This window comes from Charadrius vociferus, unplaced genomic scaffold, assembly GCF_000708025.1.
Source record: "Charadrius vociferus isolate BGI_N301 unplaced genomic scaffold, ASM70802v2 scaffold4, whole genome shotgun sequence".
Taxonomy (NCBI): domain Eukaryota; kingdom Metazoa; phylum Chordata; class Aves; order Charadriiformes; family Charadriidae; genus Charadrius; species Charadrius vociferus.
This window is the reverse complement of record NW_009648150.1, coordinates 1342854-1360293: the sequence shown is the minus strand read 5'-3', so window position 1 is coordinate 1360293 and position 17440 is coordinate 1342854. Positions and strand designations below refer to the sequence as shown.

The 17440-nt window shown below is 43.6% G+C and overlaps 1 protein-coding gene across 1 annotated transcript in view; it reads left to right on the top strand.

Annotated features, from left to right (window-relative positions):
- Window positions 1-17440, top strand: part of LPHN3 (latrophilin 3) — a 277537-nt gene that overhangs the window by 207121 nt on the left and 52976 nt on the right. The window contains exons 13-16 of the mRNA XM_009884017.1: window positions 181-389; window positions 1078-1254; window positions 11903-12112; window positions 12630-12850. Coding sequence (XP_009882319.1) covers window positions 181-389; window positions 1078-1254; window positions 11903-12112; window positions 12630-12850 — 817 coding nt within the window. The remainder of the gene's footprint in view (window positions 1-180; window positions 390-1077; window positions 1255-11902; window positions 12113-12629; window positions 12851-17440) is intronic.

Below are 17440 nucleotides of genomic sequence, written 5' to 3'. Positions count from 1 at the left end.
CTTGTGGTGCTCACTGGGATTGGCAGGAGGAGGTGAGTTTTCATATGCCACATCTTAGTCCCTTCACATTTTCTCAGGGAGTTTTTAAAATTGGTTCAGAGAGGAGATTTGTCATCTAAAAAAACCCAAAAACAACCTAATGAGCTGACCTGGGTATCTAACCTCTTACTGCTCTCCTAGGTGAAATCAGGGTGGCTTTTGTGCTGTACAACAACCTGGGCACCTATCTCTCCACGGAGAATGCCAGCATGAAGTTGGGAACAGAAGCAATGTCGACTAATCACTCTGTCATTGTCAACTCCCCTGTCATCACAGCAGCAATAAACAAAGAGTTCAGCAATAAGGTTTACCTAGCTGATCCCGTGGTGTTTACTGTCAAGCACATCAAGGTGAGTGAGTTTGAAAAGCACTTCATTTTTTTTTTCAATTTCTAAAATAAAGTGATGCAAAAATTGGCTGATGTGAGGCCCCCAGCAGTCCTTGATTAGATTTTGAATTATACATTTGTTCCTTCGCACTTTGTGTTACGTATGGAGAACATCTTTTTTACATTGCATTAATAAAAGTAAAGAAAGAGTCTCCTCTGATCTGATACCCATTGCTCAGTTGCTGACACACATCATTCTGTAATTAAAAACTACCAATATATTAGAGAAGACCATAATATTATTTTATCATGGTGGCAGGGGATATTAGAGGAAAGTGGAATTACAGTGAAAGAGGACAGCTAGTCCTCCTGTTAGCCAAGCACAGTCATTACAAAAGTTGATTGCTTAAAGCAATTAATTTCTCTGCTCTGCAATGCAAATGAAGCAATCTGGTTTTGAAGAGCTGGATTTAGTCTATGACTGAAATTAATCAAGAACAAAGAACTAAGTTTGCATTAGCAAAGAGAGCAGCAACAATCTAACTTTCTCTGGTATTGGCAGGTAATACTTTATGTATTAACTGCTGCTGATTGTTTATCCAAAATTAAAGGGTGACAGTTACAAAGTGTCTCTGGAAGAAAAAATAGTGCATTTAGAGACCTCTGAAACCCTATCATTTTTATTGCATTTATTAATTCCTTCCCTACAGCAGTCAGAAGAAAATTTCAATCCAAACTGTTCATTCTGGAGCTATACAAAGCGTACAATGACGGGGTATTGGTCCACCCAGGGATGTCGCCTCCTGACAACTAACAAGACACACACCACGTGCTCCTGCAATCACCTAACCAACTTTGCAGTCCTGATGGCACACGTGGAAGTTAAGGTAGGTGTTGCAGATTCATAGGCTGCCAATATACTCGGTAGGAAAATTGGCCAATGTTACGCCATTTTGTTACTGTAGATGGAGCAGAGCAGCAAAATTGCTGTGTGACAGTATCTCTAACAGTAGAAACCAGAAATCATCTTCCTTCTGCTATATGGTGAAACAAAAGATAGTCACACCAATGTAAAGCCTGTCTTGGGCTCCTGGCATGGGCAGCTCTGAGCTGAGGATGATGAGTGAGCAGAATTAGCTGATGCCACATGCTTTGCTTACTGGTGCAGAACATCTCCTTACTTGTGGGGTCCTCACTGTGCCACCAGAGAGTAGCGAGCACCCTGGGTGGTGGGACAGAAGCATGCAGATCCTGCTTCATGGGGTGCAAATTGTGTGTCCTGTTTGCAGCAGCTGCAGATACACTGCCGCACATGTTTGTGTGAGATGTACGTGTGGAGCCAAAAGTATTTTCCAGCTTCCAACTAGGGGAAAAAGATACATTCTCTGCACCTCGCTATATGACAGTGAGCTACGCATAAAAGGCAAGTTCCATATACCATCCTGCATAGACTGTACATCTGCCTGAGGCCAGTATATGATCATGCCTGCATTTAGGTCCACGGTATAATTCTGGCTTCCCACATGACTATACCCGTTCGAGCAAAAGAAGTTACTCCAGACAGTAGTATTCCTCATGGTAGCAGTGGCTTGAGGAATGAAGCACACATTTGGGATTTTATTCAAGAACAGGATACTGGTTGACATGGTCCTCCATTTTCTGAGCTACCTTGGCTGTCTTTGGTTAAAAATAGTCTCAGCTGCTATAGAAAGAGGAGGAGAAGGCCCTGACGCCCAAAAGATTTTGGCCTAGTGACTTTTTGTGTTGCGGTGTCTCTGTTTCATGTGCCTAGAACTGCAGCAGAATCCACAGGTCTGAGCTAGATACGTATCTGGCATCTTCCATGTAGACAGAACATTTCAGAGCCACTTCTGTGGCTGCATAACCACAAAAGCTATTATGGTTTTAAAAGACCTTTTCTCAAATAGTCTTCCAGTCTCACTCTTTTGTATATTTTTATTTCACTTGATAATCTGAAGAGGAACATGAAGAGCTGCAATAAAAATATATATTAAAGCACCATCATTCATGACCAAAGCTCTGCAAAAAAAAGAAATGGGAGCCTGGCAGCACATTTGCCACAACAGCTCCATCTAGCTGAGAGGGGCAAGATAGATCTGCTGCTGCTGCAGGATGACGTATCCATTGTATTCTGCAGGACTCACTACCAGTCCAGAAGATATGCCATTAAATGGCTGTGGCATTATCCTGGGAGGTGTCTGAAGAAATGGCCTTTTCAGAGCACATGTTTACAGGTTAATGGCATTCTGCAGTCCAAGTCTGTGTTTGCCAGTTTCCTAGAACTGCTTGAATTTTCAAAAGAAGTGTGCATTTGAGTCGTCATCACCTGTCTGGGGTTAACAGATATACCTAAGTCACTGAAGTCAGAGGTTGCACCTGGGAAATGCAGATAGCTTTCCACTCCATTGATATGAATGAAGGCGATCCCTACCACGTGGTGCAGATACAGGCTAGTGCTGAACAAGCCTCCTCCCAAACTGCAAGTAGGTCAGCCTTGTCTGCACAGCATTTCACCCAAACCTTATTAGACTAGCAGTACTGCTGTTATCTTGTCCTGCAGAAAGAGAATGTGAGACCCTTGCTTGCCCATGCTTGGGCAACAGTTTGTAAAGACCTACAGCTGGAAGCTTCCTGAATGCCAAGCCAGTGTATTAGCCTGTAGGTGTTTCTGGGTGTTAGAGAGTGCCCTCAAGACTTTCAGGTCATGTTTTATCATTTGGCTGCAGACAAAGTATCACTGCTGTAAGAATCAAATTGGCTCCACTTTGTTGACTCTGATGCAACTAGACAGCTTCCTGGCACGTCCGCTTTAGAGATCATCCCAGTCTGAGGGTGAATGCAGGTGCATACCCTGCAAACGTCTGCAATTCTTCCCTCCAGCTGCTCATCACTTTGCTTTTCCTGGAGGCACCATCCCACTCCGGTCTGCTGGTGGAGCTGGCCATGTGGCTTTTGGCAGATCTGGGCGGTGGTTTGTATGACATTCCTTATGCTGTTGCAATGAGTTGATTTTAAAGCCTTGGAAGCAGAATCACCTTTGCAGAGCAGAATATCTGCAGGTTTGGAAAGGTGGAGGTTTAAACATGAATGGGGGTTGTTATCATACATTGACTCACACTCACCTAGCATTTAGACATGCTTTTGATCCATTTTATTGACTCGTGTCTTGTACAAAAAATGCATTCCTTGCCTCAAAGACCTTTTAGTCTTCTTGGAGGTGGAATGATCCTTGGGGAAGGGATGTTGCATGCTTGTGCAGGACCTCTTACAGTGGTGTTCTGGCCAGTGACTAGAATCCCAAAGAGGACTGTTGTACACACAATAATTAATAATATTCTGGGAGTTTTGCAACAGAAACAAATTTCTCCTGTAATTGAGATTTGCATTTTATTGACTTCAGTTTCTTGGATTTTTGGATCCATAGGGAGCATCCTTTGGTGTAATGAGTATCCACAGCACCCTGCCTAATGAGACCAAACACCAGGCATTGTGGGGAGCGAACATTGGAGTCCTGCTCCTTAATCAAAAGACAGCACCAATTTGACAAATGTCACTCCTGGTCATGAATGATCTCCCTCCCTGGTGGCATGGCAAAAGAATGTGTTCTCCGGAGGAGACCTTGGTGGCTGGTCTGCGAGCTACAGGCTGGGATTTAATTATTAGCAGAGCGTATGTGGCAAGGCGGAGCTGGCAGGTAGCACCGCTGAGGAGGTGATTGATGGCCGTCTGGCTCTCTAGTGTGAAACAGCAATATGTCTTTGTCCAAAGGGGCAGAAAATGACATTGGCTGACCACGGTGGCAGGGATTTATTGGTGTACTTCAAGAGTAGAAGCTGCTGGGATCAGTTCCAGTCTTGATAGGACAGTACCTGATTAAGAGGAGGAGATTTTAATTTGAAGATGCTTTCTGCCTGCTCAATTGGTTGGGCCCAGAGTTTCATATTCACCCATATATTTCAGTGGGATAAATAACGGTGACCAAGACCAAGAGCCTGCTATGCACATGGGCAGGATGTATAGCGGCTGGGAAGAGTGATGGACCCATACCCTCAGGTACCCCTCCAGCTGCTGTCAAAGCCCCAGCTAGCATGGGAAGAGGACAGCAGGACCATAATGACTTGTGAGCTGGACCTCGCTGATGCATCCTCCTGGCAAGGGGTGACCTTACAAACCTGCAGCGTTCATTGCCCTTTCAGACAATTTACCAGGAAAAATGAGAACCTCCCTTTGGAGACAGATTTTAAGACTTGGAAACAAATCACTTTTTACATCAGCTAAGAAGTTCATTTGGCCTGTGTTATGTGAAAATTATTACAGTCTCATAGATATTTTGTTAAGTTATGAGATATGTTAAACAGATGAGACCTATGTTAAATATCTATCTATTGTTTGAATCGGTAGGATATTTGTTACGACTGTTAAATGCTATAAAAACATGGTGGTTCCCATGCCATGGGACAAAGCCCATAGTTAAATAAGCCATTCTACCTATATAATTGCTGCAGAATTATTCAAAATTTACAAGCTGTTTTTCATATAAGCTTGTGCTTTGCATCATATTAATTATAGCAGATGCATCTAAAAATATGCAGTCAGAAAACAAGTTGAGAGCTGGTGGGAAAATACAATTTAAAAAGCGACCCAAAATGGTATAAGCAAAGGTACCTTAGGGTAGATAAATGTTGCTTATCAGTATGTAGTGAATGCCAGAGCTTACTCTTCTTTAAAAATAAATAACTAAATAAAACAAGAGAGAAAAGGGGGAAAAAAGAAAGATGTTTTAACTGTAGCAATTAATCAGGAGCTTTCAGAGATTATTCTATACCACGAACACGTTACACCGTGCTAATTATTTGGGGAATGGAAGCATAAGGCAAGCTAAGGAGAGAAAGGAATAAAAATATATGAAGTCTAAATAGAATGCAGTGGTCCATTGCCTAAAGCAATGCAGCCATTTCAGATATAAAGAGCAAGCTGAAGTTATTGCAGTGCTGGCTTATCCATATATTAGCACTTGTGGGATTGAACAGCGGTGAATGAAAGCAGAAGTGGGTGCAGGATTGCAAAAACACCCTAACTGCAGAATTAAATTACTGAAAACGTATGTGATGAATTTTTCAAGACAAATCATTTTTACCATCCAAGGGGTTAATCCTCAAAAGAGATAATTGTAAAAAGTAACTTATTCTAATATGTCATTAAATAAAAACTGATTTAATTAAGCAGAAAAGTTATTCAATGTACTTGTCTTCAATGAGATTTTAAAATTCAAAATACAGCAGTATTTGAGCTTGTGTTAGGAACAGAAATCTGTGACTTTGATGAACTTCAAGAATAAGGAGTTGTAAACAGAATGTTTGGTTATACCTTAAGTCAAATTTACCTATTAGGTCAAGTAATCTATGCCTGTGAGTTTGATTCAGAGTTATACCTGGTAGCAGTCCTTGAGATCTTTGTCTAGGTAGGCACTAAGTCACTCCAAGGGGTTCCTTGAGTTCCCCACCCTCAGCCTGACACACGTTGTTTGGGTTAGTTGTGTCTTACTGTTTCTAGTTCTGCTGGGTTGGATGTCTCAGTGGTCCTTGTCTGTGCATTCCCTGAAGCATTGACCCAGATCTTCTTAGGTGGCCACTTTTGGGTGTCCAACCTGAAAACATCTAGAGTCTGGCTTCACAAAAGACATACTCCAAGCCCCTGAATTTGCGGTTTCTTAGCTCAGCACTTACATGTGTCAGAAATTTGAGAAGATAGCAGCTTATTAGCCACGGCTTTCTTTCCCCCCAGTCCAATGAGTACATATTTGCTTAACATCACCCTTCTTGACTCTCCAGTCTGCCAGCCAGGGCTAGCTGCACAGTAAGGAGCTGTGCCACAGATCATGGGGACAGCATGATCCCACAGGGTCTTCTGGTCCTCTGTCCTAAAATGTGCAATTCAAGTAGCTCCCGTTTGCAAGCACTAAGCCTTGCCCTATTTCTTGCTACCCCCTTCATTTCTGGCTGAGGGCAGGCTGAATGTGAGGACCAAAGTGAAGGTAGTGGCCATGGTGTGGTGGACCCATATCCCTCCCAGCTGTCTCCTGGCACTGGGCTGGGTAAGACCATCAGTGTGACAGCAGAAGCTGATGATTCCGTGACCAGATTTTTTCTCAGAACTCAAATTACCAACCTAGCAGCTTGGCTGGGTAGATGTCTACACTGAGTTTGGCACAGCTGCCATAGCTCGTTCCTTGGATTGGAGATGCCTTATGAGTAAGCAGAGCTGTGCCACTTTACTAAATCCAGCCAGCACAGGAGGGCAGAACGATGGATACAATCACTGTCCAAAGCCTCTCCTCCTCTCCATAACTGAATCTCACCCCAACTGCATCTCTGTTGCAGCGGTGTCAGTGACTACAACGGGCTTTTGCCACACACCATATCCACAACAGAATTTGTAACACGTGGTGAGGTGAGGTCTGTACCAGTTTCTCTGTGCACACCGGCCCCCGTATCACCTTATTCTGGCCATGGGGGTTTCTGCAGCTTGCACTGGCTGCTGCTTCTGGCAGTCACTGGAAGGCTGTTGCATTTTGGGCAGAAGTTTGTGGGAAAGGGTTCTGCTAGGAGGTCCTCCTCTTTCCAAGGAAGGCAGAGGAGGAGGAAGATGGTCTATGTGACCCATGCAGAATATGAAGGCAGCTTTGAGGACTAAGGCAAGGAGAGGAAAGGCTAAACCACCTTGCAGGAGCCTTATTTTAAATGGCTACGGTCAGAAGACAGTGATGTTTTACAGGGGCTTCAGGTGAGAATTAAGCTCTCTCTATTCCTGGGTTAGGCCATGATGGTGCCCATGACAGCATCACCTTTGCAGAGCACAGAAGGGATATGTACCAGGTCTGTAGGTGCTGTGTCCGCTGTGGAATGGAACTGCTTTCCTCCCTTGGCACATCGTTGGGGAGGAGGGAGAGGATGGGTACTAAAGCAGTGGCATCCCCCTAGCACATATCCCTCTTGGCCACAGAGGCAGAAAAGCCCCCTCAAAACCTCTCATGCCTGCATAGCCATGGCAGGTGATGCCATTAGCCAGCCCAAATGCTCTGCGGGAGCCCTTGGGGTATCCTCCTGGTCCATGTAGCCCAGATGATGCTTTTGGCCCATCTACAAAACTATTTGCTTCTTAAGTAGCCCTTTGCACTTAGCCACGAAGCATTACAGCCAGGTCATAGCAGTAATCCTCTCTCAACACCAGCAATGGGGAAAAAAGGGCAGAGGGAACCCGCACAACCCCAGATAGCTACAGATCCAAGGAGCAGCATTAGCAACGCACAAGAATTCAAACCTGTCCCACTTGGGTCTCTGCCCAGCCCAGCACACTGCCAGCTCCCACTGGGCACCGAGTGGTCATATCTGAGCTAGCTGATGACACTGTGTTTTTATTTACTGCTTGCTTATTCCTCCACCCCCAAACATATTACTCTTTCCATTCCTGGAGGGATAGATTAGGCAAAGGAATGTGTCCTTTGCTGCTGGCAGCTCAGTTTGGCTGCTGTTTTCTTCTACTGATGTTTTTAATAAGGGAGGAAATGGCTGTTCATCTCAGGGAGAGCCATTCTGTCATAAGCTGACATTCCCTGGGATTTGTTTTTATTAGCTCAGCTCTGGTGTACAGGCGCTGCCAAAGCTGCTCATTGATTTTCCCAGCCTGGATAATATCTAGGCTGCCTGCTCACCCTGCTGTGGTTGTTACCAGGGATCCCATAACTCCTTCTGCACAGGTTTCCATCAGCACTCTCCTCCTGCCACTCTTTGCCCCACAGGAGCAAAAGTGGGGCTTTATTCCAAAGCCAGGGAAATCTTCTTTCACTGGGCTTTGGGTCAGGCTCATGCTTAAATCATAAATGTAAAGTGTACTTAATATAGAAACCCTTTCACTGAAGTGGATTATTTTATTTCTTTCAATTACTCAATAAGTTGTTCCTGTGCTGAAAATAATCTGCATGTCAGCTTACCTTTAAAGCCAGCATAGCTTAGTGGTAACAAAAATCAGTGGCTTGCATGCTGGGCTCTGTAGCACTGGTCTTGACAGCCATGGCGCATTTGGGCTAGGAGCTGTTTGACTGATACTGTCAGGAAGTTGTCCCTTGGACAGCTGGTATCTCCCATGGGCTCTTCTGGTTGCCCAGGTCTTTGAGGAGATTATCAAGAACCAAGAGTTGACTGTTATCAATACACTGCTGGTTTCAGATGTATTTTGCGTGCCTGAGGGACCCTAGGGCTTGCAGGGTGCCGGAAGGATGTCATTAGCACATACGTCAAAGCTATTTTATCCTCAGTCAGGGAGTGCTTGAACAGTGCTGGGCAGGGTAAAGAGAAAATTTGCTCTTCTTGCATGTCTCTGCATTTGAGGGACCAGGCTTGGAGACTGCGACGCAGGTACAAAATCTCAGTGTGCTATTTATCATACTTAACCCTGGAATGCCATATACCAACTGCGTAAACCAGGTACGTTGCTCCCTTATTTGTCACATAGCGATCGGATGATGACAAGGATGATCTCGTGGCACTGATTACTGCAGTTCCTCCTTTGCCCATACTATTCTGCTTTGTGGATTGTGGCAGCACAGTGTTTTACAAGTTTCAGCCTCCAGCAAAAGGCAAATTCCCTTCTGTTGGACTCACTGGTGTAAAAGCTCTGGATGTGCCTGGCCTGGGGGCAGTTGGCACTGCCATTGGAAGGATTCCAGTGCTTACCAACTCCTCCCTGACCCATTGGCTCTGCCATGTCACCTTAAATAGGGCATCCCAAACAGGACAGAGTGCACCCAGCATTTGAAATCCAGCTCACTTCTTCTCTTGGACTTTACTAGAAAAGCTACAAATTCATATTTTTTCCCCCAAGGTGTTTTTAAATTGCTCTCGTTCCCAATTTATTGTTATTATTCCTTTTTGTTTGTTCTTTTGTGGTTTGTTGAATTTGGGGAGGGAGGTTGTAATTACGAAGAAGTTGTTTTTATGGTTGTTTCCCAGCACTCCAGGGGTGGGTGTTATGTACATAAAATCAGTATTATCACTATGATTAATATTAAAAAGAAGAGTAGTAAGAGTGATAATAATAATGCAGCAATGAAGTCTGTGTTTCTTGCTAAGCATGGTGAGCTTTGTGGGCAAGCAGCCCTTCCCTGAGGAAGACCATGAGCCTAGATGGCAGGATCCCTCCCCAGGAGCAAAACCACCCCTAATTCCTGCATTGTGTCTTAAAGTCAGCAGAGTTATGGTTTCATGATAGAGTTACAGGAGCTGAGACCTGTGAGATTCATCTCATATAGGGGAAGAAGCCCTCAGAAAGCTTCCCTGTGCTAAGCTAACCTTGTCTTGAGATAAATTAATTTGTGCCATTGGCCACATCTGGATGGCATGGATGCATCTGGACAAAATCTGCCTGGTTTCTTTCACCTTGCATCTGCCCACATTAGCTGCCTTGCCCTACTTGCCCAGCCCAAGAGCTGTCAGCCAGTTCAGCCTGGCAGGAAGATCTGATCAGGTGAGCTGGAGGGACTGTTCAGGGAGATGTTCTCCTGTCATTCCCCAGCAGCCTTGGATGAAAGAAAGAATGATTTGCAAGGTGCAAAGTTTGCATTAACATTTTTTCACACTATGTTAAGAGGTATGGATGAGCTGGACTGACACTGAGATAAAGCAATGCGTAGCCACCAGGAAAATGTCGTGCGCTTCATCTTCTCGGTTTTCTGGGTGCTACTGGAGGAGCTGGCTGGAATAGGCGTTTCTGCCATGATCTACAGTAAGCACACCACGATTTCTTGCCTCTCTGTTAGACTTGCAGCCTCTAGTTCCTTAGATACTGGAAATACTCAGGAAGAGATGCAAGAGCTTTTGGGGAAAGGAGCCCTCATCTCTCCACCTCCAAGTTTCCTTGTAGACAAAACTTCCAGCATAGAAGAGGTGGAGGGGAAAGTCACTTCCCATCTTTCATTATCATTTGATGCCTATCACTCATGCTGATAAAGCCAAAGAGCTGAAAGGTTTGAGTTGTTTCTCATGGGTGCTGACATAGCAAAGTGTATATCAGGAAAGGCCTGACATTTGATGTGGCTTTATCATTGGCAAGCAGGCAAAGAAAATGGATAAATTAATCACCTTTTCCCTCCATCTGTCATAAGCTTTTATCCCACAGGGAGGAAAATGTTGCCAGTTTGTGCCGGCTTTTTGAAGTGTGACACTATTGTATTTGCCAGTCTACATAATGCCTAAGTCATCAAAATGCCAGAATTGGAGGGGAATATGAATACCACTTGTAACACAGAGTGGTGGACCACAAAGCTGGGTTTCAAGCCTCTCTGGTCTTTTTGAAAAGGCCCCAGAGTTTTCCAGCCAATCTTTCCCTCAGCTCATTGACTCTAACCACCTAGCCCCGAGCAGCCATTTTGTGACTCACCATGTATTTCTTATTTACATTTTGCTAAGTAACGATATCTCTAATTTCACCACATCTGGTGGAAACCTGGGGAGTTACAGGCCAGTTTTACAGCTTGAATAAGGTGGTGGGATACCCTCAGTGTCAGTGTCCCAGCACCCTCCTTGTCTTTCTGGTAGGGACGTGCAGTGTAAGCCCAGGAGCAATCCAGCAGTGTTTTTATCAGCATAGTCAAGGCACACCTATGCTGACCCTCGCAAAACTTTGTTGCTGTGTTGCCTAACTTTGCCACTGCAATGGTCATGTTTGCATGGCTTTGGGGTAAAACCATGTTACAAGTTCATCACAGGGAATCACTAATTTTCCAAATTATTGCTCTGTTACAATTCAAAAGCAAATTCATGTTAAAAGGTCTGTCTTTTTTTCTGAGTAGCATTCTAGGGATCAGTCTGACTTCCCAGGAGTTTTAAAATATAGGGTTTGAAAAAAAAGAATCAAACCTTATTTCTCCTTCCCCAGCAAAAAAAAAAAAAACAAAAAAAACCAACCAAAACCAAAACCAAGACATTTAAGTGATCTCTTTCTGTCCAAAGCCTCCGAGCTCATATGTCTCTGTGAACATTTAAAGAGAGTCTTTTTTCTCTCTTGGTAAATGGTTGTAATGGACTTGTGGTTGTAATCTCCACGATGTTATTACAAAACATCTTTACACTCAAATCACAGCGTTCAATGATTCTTTATACTGTGTGTCCGCTCCTTTCCCTTGTTTGCAAAAGATGGAGCTGCATGCCAGGCTAGCTATGACATCTCAGTATTTTCAACAACAGCATCATTGTTTCTAGGATATTTTGGGGTCTGAGTCTGTTCAGGGCACTGGCACCTTGCCAGGCACTTTGGAGTCTGTGCTTCTGGTTGCAGCTTTCTTGATGCAGGATTGAAGTCTAGGTCCATTTAGTCTTTTTGCTACTGGCCCGTTGCGCCAAGGCTTGGTAATTGGGTACAAATATTTGGGGAAGGGTCTCAGACAACCTCACTTTGTGTCTGGGTTGGACTAGAAGTCATGCAGCATGCAACTGATGACTTTTTTGGTTTTATCTCCAGCACAGTGATGCAGTCCATGACCTGCTTCTGGACTTTATCACGTGGGTTGGCATCCTTCTCTCACTGGTATGCCTCCTGATCTGCATCTTCACCTTCTGCTTCTTCCGTGGGCTGCAGAGTGACCGCAACACGATTCACAAGAACTTGTGCATCAGCCTGTTTGTGGCAGAACTCCTCTTCCTCATTGGCATCAACCGGACTGACCAGCCGGTAAGAACCAAAGCACTTTCTGCTCCCGCCACAGGCTTTCATCTCAGTGCATATGGGATGTTTGACCGTGCCATGAGATGTACTCCAGCGCTGCCTTAATTCCATGAATGGCTCTTCACAGGGTTGGGCCCCTGGTTGTTTACTGGGAGTCAAATGCTGATGCCTGCTGTGATTTCAGAGGCTGTATATGCATTGTTTGTAAATAGTGTGTGGGTGTATGTTTAATAAGCAGGTTGTAAAAATGCGCTTATACTATGTACATCTTTATGTGTTTATTTGCCAGATTGTGTACATATCTACCTTTGTATCTTTGAATATAATTTATATATGCAGAGATATGTCTATTTTAAAAGAGTTCACACACATTTTCCAAGTGAAAAAAAAGTTCTTCCTTTGGAGAAGGGAAGATAAGAATGCCCTCATTCTTATTAAACCTCCCAGTAAGAGTAATCCTGAATGTTGCATTAATTCAGCATGATACAAACACCTTTCCTTGCTCTTTTCAATCCGCATGCAGATTGCCTGTGCCGTCTTTGCTGCCCTCCTGCACTTCTTCTTCCTGGCGGCTTTCACCTGGATGTTCCTGGAGGGGGTGCAGCTCTACATCATGCTGGTGGAGGTTTTCGAGAGCGAACACTCCCGGAGGAAGTACTTCTATTTGGTTGGCTATGGCATGCCTGCACTGATTGTGGCTGTATCAGCAGCGGTGGACTACCGGAGCTATGGCACGGACAAAGTGTGAGTGGGGCTTGGCACTGCCTCGATGTGGTTAGGAGGGATGGGAGTGGGAATGACAAAGGGAAGTGACGAGCCCAGAGACCTGTCAGGCAAAGGAAGCTTGTGCAGGCAGAGCTCAGCCAGGAGGCGTGACTTTCATTATCTCTGTGTCTCCAACACAATCCGTGATGGTACAGGACAAATTCCCCACTATGAAATAGTCTGCAAAGGTATTTTCTTGGGGAAGACAGTTGGGGAAAATTTTTCACATCATTGCATAACATCAGCAGAGGTGGCTGTCCCAAGTCTCAGTTTGGTACTGTATCCGTAAGGTCATCCTTCTTCTCTAACCAAAGAGTATTTCTCATGTGGATGATGAAACACTGCTTTCTTCTTCCTCTTTTTCAAGTGTTGCATCAAATTAACACAACCTGCAAGCAAAGTAGGTGGTGACACTGGAACGCATTAGACACTTTGCAAATTGGAACAGCTACATCATTTATCATTATGAATATTCTTAAATGTTTTCAACATTGCTGAAGTGGGTATCAAAGTACAATTTAGATGATCGTGCAGCACCGTGTAATGGAAAACAAAGGGAAAATCGAGCCTTTGATTTTCTTTCCAGCTTCGTTACAATAGCACTAACAATGTGTTTTTATTGACTTTTTTTTTTCTTTCCCTTTTCAGGCTGTCTTTCTGCTGTCATTTTAACTGAGTTAAGGGCTCATTCTGAAGGCATACATAGCAATGAGCTGGTGGCATTTTTAAAGCTCTTTTTTAGCATAGGTCAGGTCAGGCCATGGCAGCAGTTGATATTCTGTTAAATTCAACTGCAGAATTTTTGCCTGAAACCTTATTGGTATAGATGAACCAGATTCCTTGCAGAAGCAAATCTGTAGAGTAGTGGAGCTGCTCGTGATCCATTACTGTGCCAGCAGGTAGTCTTGGATCCCAGCTGGATATTTGTGTCGTGTTCCTCCCATGAGTAGGAGAATAGCAACCTGGATTTGTATAAGTGTCATACTTTGTGGGAAGGAACTGGCCCACACAGATAAAAGTAGGAGGGAGTAAGTTTTCAAGATCTCTACAAATTTATCCAAAGTAGTTTGACCAACTTTGAGAGGCCTAGTGGGCAAAGAGAAAGTAATACAACAGCTAATTAAAGTTTCTGGAGACTTTCCATCAGCTGCCACCTGCTTTCTGTCCCAAGCAACTCTTCAGTTCACATCCCTCTTGAGCAATATATAAGCTCCTGTTGAATCAGGTATTGAAACATTTTTCCTTGTCCCTTTAGACAATTTTTTTCTTACTACGATGTTTCTACAAAGGACAGCAGCAGGCCGTCCGTAGAGAGTGGGAACATACAGCACCTAACCACAGCTCCCATAAAACACAGTGGCAGCTTTGCATTACTGAATTGTTTCCGCTCCTGTTAAATGAATATATGGACCTTTCTGAAGCACAGCAAAATAAATATATTCCATGGGATACGCTGACTTTTCCCAACAGGCCTTGGGTGCCCAAATGTTTCCATGGCATGGGAGGTAGAGGCGGAAAGTTTGGCTGAAATTCACTGGAGAAGAACAGCAAAACTTTGATATCTTTGTGTTGAGGAGGCAGCACTCCTGTGTCTGTGCCAGTAAGATCTCTCTCCCTCCCCACAGCATAAAGTTTAGTCTTTTTAATGACTAAATATGTATATATAATATTTTGTAAATAAATATTTACAGAGATTTGAAGAGCCTTAAATATTTATTTATAATCTCCAATTCCAGAGTGCACAATTTTGTCACGTTCTCATAGTCGAAAATAAAAAACATAGAATATGTTTTGTATAACCATCATGCTCCATCTGGTTGATGGATGATGATGTATTTTTCTGTATAATGTTATTAGAAGGGTAGAACTGATTAGAATTTGTAGTGAACTATATGCCAGGCATACATAATTTGATTGCAAGAAGTTGCTTGGTTTTGCCGGGTTTTGTAAAACATCCTCTGGAATATATTACTTGCCTCCCTCCATTATTTATTGCATTTGTTTAAGCAGGACTTATGGAGCTGTTAGTGTTATTTGTTTTTTGCCTGGCATTTGGTGCCACCATTCATACATCTCAGAATGATTTGCTTAGACACCCAGTGCAGGTTTTCTTGGTTTCATTTTCCTTTTTAAATCCAATCCGCCTGTAACACATGCCCAGATTACATGGCTAGGAACAGGCAGTTGTTCCTCTCTCTGTTTCTTTGCTCATCATTTGGTGCTTGTGATTTTCTGAAGCATCTTATGTCCTAGTATGCACAGCGGCATTTCGGAGTAGCTGCCCGGTAAAGATACCCTCTTACACTTAATTATTCCAAGGATTGGAATTGATCCTTTTCCTTTTACTATTTTTTTTTTTTTTGTTTAAGAGCAGTTCAAACTACTCATATTGGCAGATTAATTTGCTTTTATAACCAAGCAGCAGCGTAGTGATTCCATTAAAAGATCATCCCATTCAGACCAGCAGGGACTATTCTTGTGAGCAAGCTGAGCTGTGTTTGGCTCTTTCCCCCAGATAAATCAGAAATGTTGCATCTCACCCTGTTCTGACTGTAATTTCTAAGCTAAAGGTGAAAAGCAGGAAGCCCCACTGTAGACAGTGTGGTCCCCCAACATTGCTAACGCGATTCTGGTGATGCTCACATGAACTTCAAAGTGAACATTTCTTATGGGCTAGGTCTTCGGCTGCTAAGTTTTAAATGGCCACGTCTCAAGTTTTGCTGAAAAAAAAGAAGATATTGGGATTGCAGTTTTAAAAAGTTGTATCTTTGGCCTTGTCCTGTGTGTTAACCAAATCTATCCATCTCCTGGCCGAATCTGATGTCAAGCATCGTGGTGGGCAATGCTGCAAAATGCAGAGGGAAAATAGCATTTGCAGTTGTTGCTAGTGTTTGAAAATAGCACGTCTAAAATTCAGTAAAAGATGGATTAAGACTTTAGCAGCCTCCCTATGAGAGGACTCACTCAAGTAGCAGGCCATCCAAAATCGACAGCAAGAAGCTTTCCATATTCCCATACTGTCCTGAGTTTCGTGTCAATGCCTCTTACAAATCTCAGAGGAAAAGTGGCTGTGCTTTGAATAGTTCAATATATTTTAGAAAACATACTTGTAGGTATATTCGTCCACTGGTGATCAAATTCATTGTGACAGGAATCTCTCTATTGTTTCTCCCCCCCTCTCCCTCCTTTTGGTATGCTATAAAGCAGTATATACGTTGTAAGCAATCCAGCTGTCAGAAAGCAAAATGAAAGTCCAGTGTGTGTACACAGCCTCCAAGTCCATCAGCCAGCCGCCGACATTTTATGCATGTTAATGTTGCTCAGAAAATAGCTTCTAACAATACAGTCTGTCTTGGGTGGCTCCACTGAACTTGTTTTATGTTCAGTGTTCATGCCGGGTATTTGGAGGAGGAAGCATAAGCAATGTGGACACTGGACTGCATTAATAAGAACCCATATTGTGCCCCTGAAAGGCATGTCTTGTGCATACATATCCCATTACCGCACCCAGAAAAGGAGGCTGTATAGCCACGTGAAACAAACCGCTGAGCTCCCATGAACAACATGATATGTTTAGGGCTCTTCAAATTTTATGGTCCAATGGCAGCTAATGATTGTTTATTGGTTATATTTAATGCACACCAGGGATAGTTTAGTATTTGATTTCTCCTCATGCAGAAAATAGAGCAAACTCTTTGTAGTCTTTATTACTTGGGAAAAGCTTTAGGTGAATACAGTGACTTGTCACTGTGGAAAAGGAGGAAATTAAAAAGTAAAGGAAAGCAGCACCACGGAGCTCGTTACAAGCATTGAATACGCTGGTGTGACTCTTGGAAGAAGCAATGGGGTTTTGAGCAGCATTCACTGCATCTGCAGACTTCCAGAAAATCCACTCTGCCTTGTACTGAGCCCTGAAGCAGCTCGTTTGCTGAATGGCAGTGGAGTCTAAACTTCTAATGTGGCAAGTCCGTGTTCATGGTGCAGCTGCACATGGGGGGTCAGAAGTAACTCGGCAGCCCAAGATTAGTAACTTTGGGAAGTGGCTTGCCTGATTGCTTCCTTGTTTTGAGGAGCTCATTTATGCAGCTCATTGTGCATATGGGTTTTTGTCTTTTAAGGGAAGAAAAGCTCAGTGTGGTACTTGTCTGATTAGCAATTTACAGTTCCTCAACGCAATTGGCGGGATGCCTGTGTTTTGATGTTTTGGTCTTAATTTGCATTTTTAATGAGGTATGACTTAAATGGGCTCAAAGTTGCATCTCTTCCTGATGACCACAAAAAACCCCAGCTTTTTAATGTCCCTCTGCAGATTAGAGGCAGTCCTGCAGCTTCCCGTGTAGTCGCCTGAGACTGTCATACATGGTTTTATAAAACGCCAATTTTTCTGTTCAAACAAATAAAAAATGACATCACATTCTTTAAATCATGCAGACAGGAAAAAAACCCCAACAACCTCCTCTGGTTTTCAAAAGCTGTACTCTTGCTTAGATGAAGACATCTCTCATTGGAAGGGGACCCTTTTCCTCCATGCCTATCCCCCACTTCTCCGGAGGGCAGGACCTGGCTCCT